The sequence below is a fragment of the Gobius niger genome, assembly GCF_951799975.1.
Source record: "Gobius niger genome assembly, chromosome: 21".
Classification (NCBI taxonomy): Eukaryota; Metazoa; Chordata; class Actinopteri; order Gobiiformes; family Gobiidae; genus Gobius; species Gobius niger.
In genome coordinates, this window is record NC_136872.1 from 19,429,126 (window position 1) to 19,439,044 (window position 9,919).

Sequence of the window (9,919 nt, forward strand, 5' to 3'; positions counted from 1 at the left end):
CAACACTGCCCTCTTGTGGTCACACACACACAGTTTCAGTAAATGTAGAAGTGTGTGCCTTTCCCCAAAAGGAAAACACACACAGGACATTCGGCATTTTGAATCAAAAGCATTTATTTTAAGAATATGCAGGTCTGCCATTTAAAAACAGCACAGTCCACACGTGTTGTTTTTTTTTGTACAAATACCGAGTTAATAAACGGAATACACATGATAAACTCTGTACAAAATATGTATACGAGTGGCTACTTGTAACACAACTTTCTAAAACAACATGGGCCGTAACATTATTTACCAGTAAAAGTAGCACCGAAGTTAAAACAAATCAATTTTAATATTTACGGTATACAAAATAAAAGCTTTAAGATCACGTGTTAACTAGAAAATTACAAAATGCTATAAAATACTGGCAAAGAAACGCCTAAATAAAACGGATGCCCCTGTTTGAACTTTGAACCTTTCCTTTTTTATATGGGAATTACAATAAAAGACGCACAAACTGTATAAATATAAAACATATTCACATGTTATTTACAAAGTCAGAGGTGCCGGGGAGAGACTACGACAGGGCCTTCCCCAGAGTGTCCATGTCGACCATCGGCAACTTGGCGACTTCGAAAAACACCCTGTGAAGATGAAGACGCCACGTTAGAAAATCTGCTTTTCTCCATTGTTCTCTGGTGTTTTTGGACTTACTTGTGCGAGTACTTGTTCCGTATGGCCTTGAGTCTCTCGTCGAGCGGCGCCGACAAACTGAAGTAGAGTTTTCGGATGACGGGACACAGGTCTGAGAGCTCGTAGCCCGTGTGGAACTGCAGGCAGGGAGTCTGTGCAAGAGGAGAAATGACATGTCTTTATTCATATGAAAGTTTCTATGCATAGTTTGCCCAGTGGAGCCTTTTGATTTGACCTTCCCACCAACGTTAAAATGCTCAAACGTGATAAAACTCACAACACACAAGAGCGAGGTCAATGTGCAAACAAGAAAGGTTAAAGGAACAGGCCAATGTTTTGCATATTGAGATGTATTCTTAAATTGGACGAGTTGATGCGGACCTGTCTGGTCTTTACGCGTACGCTCAGATTTTCTATGCGGATAAAAAGGGGAACTATATTGTAAGGCGTAGTAACATCAGAAGCACTTAGAAGACCGCGCAGTAATGTCGAAGTCCTCTCGGGCTGCAACTAACGATTATTTTGGTAATCGATTAATCTACCGATTATTTTTATGATTAATCAATTAATCGCTTGGCTGTGAATGGTGTATGAAAATTGTATTTTTTAATTTTTTTTAATCACAAAAAGCTAAAGTGGCGTTACTTGAGGACATGTTGATGGAGTAAAGTGAATGTTTTTGGAGGCTCTTAGTGCCAATTCTGCTTTATGATTGGATGAAACACAGACAGATATTTATGAAATTTTCCATGTACAAAACACTAAAGACCCTGAACTTTAGTGTTTTGTACAGAGTTTTGTAGGTTTCCTTAAAAAATAAAACATGTTCATGTAATTTTTGCTTTTATTAAGTCTGTGTTTACTAGAAAACGATTAATTGATTACTAAAATAGTTGACAAGTATTTCAATAATCCATTAGTTGTCGATTAATCGATTAGTTGTTTCAGCCATAATTAACGATTAATCTTTTGGCTGTGAATGGTGTAGGAAATATTTTTTGTTGGAGGCTCTTGGCTAATTCTGCTTTCTGATTGAATGAGACACAGACAGATATTCATGAAATTTACAATGTACAAAATACTACAGACCCTAACTATAAAAAAAGTAGGTTTTCATCAAAAATACATTTTCATGTCATTTTTGCTCTGTGAGATTATTTAATAAGACAAAAACGAAGGAGAAAAAAGGTGTTGAAAATGCATTAAAAATGAGTAAAATTAATATTATATATGAATATAATATATGAATAAATTAAAAAGGCCACAAAAGAGCTACAGAAAAGTGACAAAAACGTGACCCAAAATGACAAAAAGGTGTGACGAAAATGTAACAAATAAAAGCAGTAAAAAAAAAAAAAAAGTGACGCCCACTCAGCAGCAACACAAGGAAAAAGATCTAATAGTAGTAAATAGATCAGAGGTCTTACTCTGACCTGTAGGCTGTAACCTTTTAGATTTGGGTAAAGCTTAACTGGACAAATGTTATGCTGAGGGTTAAGAGGTTGAGGCTGAGGTGACTGGGCCCTTTCCCCAAACCTACCCATCCTCCCAGGTCTTTGGTGACGAGCGCCAACAGCAGACAGGCTGAAGCCAGCAGTGACCCTCGCTCCACCACCAGGCTCATGTCCAGGAGGCTCATCTCGCAGTAGTAACGCGCCAGAGTCAGCGTGTCCATCCCCGCGCTCACACACTGGAGGCAGAACATCCACCGTCAACTCACGTTATGTCAACATTAAGAAAAAATACTCCAAAACAAGAAAGAAAGAAAAAAAAGCTACACCGACAGACTAGGGCTGGGTATCATTAAACAATGCCAGTCTGATATTGGAAAAAAAAAAGCAGGTACTGAAAAGAAATATGAAATCTCTTAATTTTGAAGCATCTAAACTCAAATATAAAGAAAAAGAAGTGATGCACAAGTTGAAAAAAAGAAGAAAAAAAAGGTGAAAACAATTTGGGCAAAAATTGGGGAAATGTTTTGTAGAAAAAAAAAATATATATTTAATTGTGAAAAAAAGAAGAAGAAATAAAATGTAATTTGGAGGTAAAAAATGTTTTTTTTCTCCCCTTTGTTTTTTTTAAATTAGGGAAAGAATTTGGATTAAATGTTGGGGGGATCTAAATTTGGGAGATTTTTTTTTCTTTTTTTTAAATAAAATTTGGGTCAAAGTTGGGGAAGCAATAAGAAAGAAATTGGGAAAAACAGGTAGAAAAATTGGTTATAATGGGGAGAAAAACATAAATACTTTGAGGTGAAACAACCAAGAAACTTCCTTTAACTACAAACAAATGATACAGTGCAAAAGAAATTAAATGGAAGGAAAAGGAATAAATTCACATTATTTATCTGTTTAATGGTTCAATGACAAATAATATAGTATTGGTAAAAAAAAATAAAAGGCCTTTCGACAGACTCACCCTGGCATAGCGTCTGAGGAAGCGGTATGGGATGGGGATGTTGATGTCGAACTTCAGCGTCTGGAGGATGGTGCCCTCCATGGCGATAAGCTCCTCCCTCTTGTACGCGTCGTCGCAGATAAACAGGAAGTCGTCCACACACGGCGGGCTGCGCTCCTGAAACAGCAGCGAATGTTACAGCAAAGTCCCTCAGTCTACGCTGCATTTAAAACCAGAAACTAAACCTCAACCCCAAAACCCTGGTGATAAAATACATTACACGGCAGTTTGATTCTGACCTCGAACTTGGAGGCGATGAGCAGCGTGGTGGAGCCGACGAGCTGCAGCATCTCCTTCTGCACCACGGTCTTGGAGAGGTAGTGATCCGCCATCTTCACGGCCAGGTACAGGGTCTCGTGAAACAACTCGAAGTTTTCCTGGAAACACACAAAATACCACAAAACAATGTCATTCGGTACAAAAAGTGCCAGGTCTTTTTTTTTTTAATGCCATCGTCTGAAGAATTTCTTTTGCTGCAATGACGTAGCATGATTCAGAAATGTCTTTTGTAAATACAGTATGCAGCCTGTGTAGCCTGGATGAACAAATAAAGCAGAATAGTGAACCCTATAAAAATTAGGCCTGGAATAAAAGCTATTGATAAATACAATAGAATAGAATTTTATTGTCTACCGAGGTAGAAATTGATCTTTGGCTCAACAACACATAAAAACACCACAGCCTCTCTAGAGTTCAGAAGCTCAAACTGGAATGGAATGAATGATTTAAGCTCAGATCTAAAACTGTGCTCAAGCATGAATCAGTTTAAGAAGAAATATAAAGAAAACATTTTTTTGAAATATGAGACAACAGAACTTACAGATTATAAGTGATTTGTCTCATGTATGTGCCTTGTTACTATTTCTACTTAGCAATTTTCTTTTGAGTTTTGAGTAACTATGTAGGAACAGGAAAATGATGATGTTATCAATATGTTTTTGAACTAGGGGGTGGGGTTAAATAAGTTTAACTTCTCCTCACTCCTTTTTGGACATGTGCATTTGTATTTGGCTTTTCAAGGGAACTGACAAGTTTGCTTTGTCTTTTTGATTTGTAACAGCCTTTACGTTTAAAATTTTGTAAAGGTGTTGTGTTGCTCACATGTTCAAAATAAAATAACGAACGAACGGAAAAAAACAAAAAACTGAGGGTTCAGAGGGCAAGCGGAGTCAGAGGCGAACGTTCGAGCTTTAGTGTCCTTTCCTTGTACAGCTCACTCGAAAGGTCTCCCCACAATCTTAGAGCTAATCGACACCACCCTAAATCAACAACTAATAGATTATTGAAACAGTTGAACTATTTTAGGAATTGATAAACCATCTTCTGGTAGACAAAAGTCCTGATCGAAAGTAAAGGCGCCATGCTGGCCCGGTCACTAAAAGGTCAAATACACACAAATCAAGGTTTTTCCCCCTCACATAAAAAGTTGCATAATGCACCTGTAAAGTACAAAAACTATTCTTTAAAAAGGGGATTTCCAAATCCTTGTCATTAGTATTTGAAGAACAGTAACTAACTACTTCAACAGAATGCTTCAAAAGCCGCCTCCATTGACTCAGTCTGCAACCAAGCAATCCTGCAGACCTCTGGCCTAAAGGGTAAACCCCACATTCTCCGTGCTCGCCCCGCTCCGTTCCACTCCGCCCCGACCTCCGCAGCAAATGCGTTGCTATGTTGAACGTTCAGAAACATTCCACATCGTCCACTCCGCTCCGAGGGGCCTACGTCGCCTCTCTGCCATGATAAAAATACAGATCAGCTCTATTTTCAGGTCCGTCTGCGCCCCGTCAGCCCCGGCCGGATCAAGCTCCACAGTTCAGACCGCACCAGACGGGAAGGAGAACGACAACAATACTGCATATCCGTATTTTCAAAGTAAATACCCTCCGAGCGGACTTTATTTTAACGAAAATGTCACTATTTCACACAAAGTGACCTCGATCATTCCCTCTGGGGAGTTTGTTATCACAAAAACCATCACACGACCCGATTAAGCTGCTGTTGCTTTCGTTCACGTAACTTTTGTTTTCTGCCTCTCTCTCCCTCGCGCATGAGGGGGGCACAGGCTTCATGCTTCAATGCGGTATAGCTCGCATGCTCATAAATAGTTGTTTATTATTTTATTGGGAGGTTTATTTCTCAAAGTCGTTGCTTTGTGCGTGTGCTCCTCGTGGAGCTGGAGCACTGGCGGAGAGGACCGGGGCGGACTGAAGTGGAGACAGTGGGCGTTGATGTCGCAGCCGTTTGGAGTCGGGGCGGGGCGGAGCTGAGCGCACAGGCGGATGATGTGGAATCCCGGGGTAAGAAAGGAGCGCATATGCTGGGAACTCTCCGCGCCAAATGTCCCTCCCTCCAACCAACGGGCTAACAAAGTGCAATATGACGTAAATGAGCTCAGGAAGTTGTGGTGGATGCAGTGCTTTGCGGATGCTAATGTGGACCTCAGTCGAAGCCAAGTGACCGCCCGGTGATCCAAAACAAACGAGCCCCTCACCTGAACTTCGACGAGCCAGTCGATCAGAATGGCCCTCATCTCGGCGCTCAGGCTGGTCTGCGTGGACATGTAGTTCGACAGCACAAACTTCTCCTGTCGGACAAAACAAATCGACTTTTAACGGTGCCATTCGACATTACGGCTGTGTCACTGTGTGAACGGACCTCTCGCTTCTTGAGGTAGTCGAAGATGTCCTTGGCGTATTCTGAGCTCATGGAGCAGTCCTCCACGTGCTCCGAGTCGATGTCAAACTCGGAAGGAATCTGGGGAAAGGAAAACAATAGGAAAGGTTGGAGAGGTAAAAAAGCTAACGATATTTTAGCTACATGTGTGAAGATGATGGAACATATAATCACTGATGATTGTTTTAAAGCAGAACTAGTAACTCATTCTCCTAGAGGCCATAAGCTCCACTGCAGGTGCCGAAGCATGCTGCGTTTTTACTCATTAATTGTCCGTGAGAGTAAATACTACGCTGACAGAAAAGACAAAGGGACAGAGGGATATTTTTCATCCAATTACACAATGGAGATCATTCTTTTCACTCAAACTTGGCTGTAAATACTGTTTAAGTGGCGCTAGCCCGCTCTTAACTCCCACGTGAACAAAGCACATTTTGTCCGGTTTTGGCCTTACCCAAATCTAAAAGCTTCTTGGAAAAAAGTGTCATAATAGCAACAAAAAACGTGATGAAAACCAGGATGAAAAGTCACAAAAACTGGACTAAAAAAAAAAAAAAGACAAACGAGCAACAGAAAAGCATAACACATTGACAGGAAAAAGTGATGAAAATGAGGAAAAAGATCCTTCAAGATCAGTTTTGTAAGTCTTAGCTTTCAAATGAGGCGTTGCGCTGGCCTGTAGATTTGGGTAAGAGAAAATGAACTCGGTGAAGGCTGGGGCTAAATATTTTTTACTTTCCTGTAAGAAGAGCGACATCGCCTCCCGTGTGTCGAGCCCACAAGTCCTACTTCTGTAAAAAAATACCACTGTTGTGACTTCTTACATGTTGCTTCTGGATGTGTGCTGGTATATCCTGGACAGCAGCATCGTCCTGCACTTCCTGCTTGATCTCTTGATGTTCCTGCTTGATCTCTTGATGTTCCTCCTTGATCTCTTGATGTTCCTCCTTGATCTCTTGATGTTCGAGCTTAATTTCTTGAACTTCCTGCTTGAGCTCTTCAACTTTGACCTCGACCTCTTCCGCCTTTTCGATCTCCACAGACGAATCCTCAGAGCTCACGGAGGACGACCTGCGAAAGATAAAAAAAAAGTTAAAAACGATCCCGAAACAACTTCTGTGATAAGAGACGGAGAGAAGCTTGAAATTACTTGAGGAGGTTGGTCTGGTTTGTGGAGGACACTGACGAGGACGTGACACTCGGTTTCTTCACGACCTTCTTTGCCAGGACCTTCTTTCTCCCGGGAAGACTGATCTGGACCTTATGAGCCTGAAGAAGATGAGAAAAATACACAACTTTACCAACCAAATTAAAACACTTTGACCTGTACTGTTCATAGGACCTGTTTAACCAAATATCAAATGCAATAGTTTATAATAAGTAGAACATATTCACTTTATGTGCTGACAATACACGATGTCCTCTAGAACCAGAAAACAGAACAATAATGTGTGGAAGATCTGCAAGTTTACAATATCGGGCTCATCCCCAATGTCAAAAACATGAGAAAAATGGGGAATCATTCGGGGGGGAAAATGGGAGAAATGGTGGCAAAAGTAAGGAAAAAATGGGGTTAGAAAAGCTGGGTAAAATATAGGGAATAAGGAAAAACAATGGGACAGAAGTGCAGCTTGTTCCACCAGTGACGCTCACCGGCCTCACCAACAGAAACCACAGCCGTGCCAAAAACTGAGCAAACGGGTGCCGTCATTGCAGAAAAGGGCATTGTAAATGTTTTAGTAAGTGGACTTATCACCAATTTGTGGAAGTAACCTTAGATTTTAGGCTTGAAACGACGGTCATTAGTAGTTAGTGGAAGCCGTGTTTTTTAAATTTTTTACGTGACCTCCACCAACGCTGACTTACTCTCCGCTGGACGCTGCCATCGTATCCCTGAAAGTCTGAGTGGCTCAAAGCTCCAGCCTGTTGTCGAGAGGGCAACATGATCAACTTGCCTTTCCTTACACGAAATGACACTTCACCGAGCTTGACAGAGTTTTTGGTTTGTCCGGGCCCGGTCCAATGGGGTGCAAAAGGGTGCCTCATATAGAGTTCGGGAATGTGACGTCATATCGCTAAGCATTATGAGATTAGCAGCAATTGTAAACAAATGAAGATCTCAATAGTTAAAATACTGGAGTTGTTGTTCACATTAAAACACTTGGACACCACAGTGTGTTAGATGTATTTACCCGCAGTAACTCAGTTGTTCCACGGCTATTTTCTCCACTTTTTATACGGTTTCTAGTAATGGAAATGTATGCTAACAGCTGCAAAGATGGCGGATCTCCATGGTAACTGTGGAATTTCCTGAACATTTATCATCACATTTATCATCACCACAGGTAGATTACACTGAAAAATGAAATGAGGCCAAAAATGTGCTTGGTTACAGTGGGGGTTAAAGGGTCGATAGATTTACTGGTAGTCATTGTATATAAGATACCACTATTTACTATTCAATTGTTTCCCCCCCTCACATTTCCTGCCTATTTGCCTAAGAGCTGAATGTAACAAGTAAATGTCTCCATTGTGAGATAAATAAAAGCTATCTTATCTTATCTTAATGCAATACCAAACATAGCCAGTGCTTTGAAAGTCTTACGTTTGTGATGTCAATAAACGCCGTCCTCTTCTTGGGAGCTCCATTGGGCGGCGAGGACGACCTCTTGACCTGGGAGCCTTCCTCCAGCTGGACACAAAACAAAACCATATATTAAAACTACAACATCAGCACAAATATTCACTGGTCGACGATGGTCAAACTTAACTCCATGGTGTGGATACTTTATCTGACAAAAAAGTAGTCACTAATTTATGGAAGTACATAGAGTAGTTAGATACACTGTTGAACAAGTGCAAAAATACTGGATACTGATAGTTCTTGCCTGGATAAATAAAATTCTTCAATTGTATTTAACCCTAGAACACCATCGCTCAAATTCATAACTCCATCACTAACGCAGGGTGATTTTTACCCGAGACAATACAACCGATAAAAAGTACTCGTCATCAAAATCTATCAAAACATGACACATTAGAGTCGTGTTCTTTTATATTAAACGGTGTCATGTCTAATAAAATGAAAGAAAAGCATCATGACAGGACCAGATAAAAATGCTCCAAAATTACAGGAAAATTAGGAATCCTAAAAAATGAAATAATGAAGATGGAAACTTGTTTTTTGGTCCACCCATTCCTGGGATATGTGAGACTTCTCTGGTGAAGGATCACTGTCCTCAGCACAAACAGCCACAGGAGAGAGAAACTAAATATGTCATACTTTAAATGTGTATAAATGACCAGCTGACTAAAACAACTATGTGTTACTCACTTACTGTGAGGCAAGAGACACGAACTCTACAACAGGAGCAAAGCGGTCGTTGAAGTTGCAAAATAAATGTAGCAGTCCTGAATGTCAACCTGATTAAATACACCAACCCTACCCCTACCCTCTATCACTATCGCTGGGTGAAAATCACCTGAACATGAGCCTGTAGGAAAAAGTGTGTTTGGGATTAGGAAAACACCCAGGCCATCAAAGATGTCAAAGACAAAGCTGAAGCCAAGAGACCCAGGACACTCAGATAATTAATAAATCATGTAAACCACGTGTTCTAGGGTTAAATAGGACCAGTATCTTAATACCTAAACAAACACAACTATATCATTTTCCACAAATCAAGACGCATTGGAGCATAGCATGTAGCAAAAAAACAATGTTGCAATTCTAGCTAATTTCCCACCATGTAAATATCATGCAGCTTTGATTTTGCTACATCCAAGCCTCTGAAGGGCCGTGTATCTAGTTTCTATTGCCTCTAATTTGAATTCAAGGCGAAAACTGAAACATTTTATTGTTCTTGCAGACATTTCTAGGGACTAGTAAACAGACTGCTCAGCCTCATGTCGCTCAAGGCTAAACGAGGGGTCAATCTGGTCACAAAGAAAACGCCAACCAGACATGAAACAATGCGCATTCGCCAATTAAGTCAAATATAGCGGAGGATTACCTGGTTTTCGTCGGATCTTGCGCTGAGCTTGGGCAGTCTGCTCCCCGCTGTAGCCACTGAAGGCTTCTTTCCTCTCGCAAAGGGCATGTCGTCTTGTC

General features: G+C 40.7%; 1 protein-coding gene across 1 annotated transcript; it reads right to left on the reverse strand.

Annotated features, from left to right (window-relative positions):
* Nucleotides 1-497: 497 nt before the first annotated feature.
* ccnb3 (cyclin B3) lies at nt 498-9,919 on the reverse strand. Its single transcript, XM_079579946.1, has 11 exons — nt 9,822-9,919; nt 8,414-8,500; nt 6,959-7,077; nt 6,633-6,879; nt 5,791-5,889; nt 5,627-5,719; nt 3,372-3,509; nt 3,094-3,249; nt 2,216-2,365; nt 697-827; nt 498-626 (listed from the first exon to the last, which is right to left on the reverse strand). Exons 1-11 carry the CDS (start codon nt 9,906-9,908, stop codon nt 560-562), a joined length of 1,374 nt encoding a protein of 457 aa, XP_079436072.1. The 5' UTR covers nt 9,909-9,919; the 3' UTR covers nt 498-559.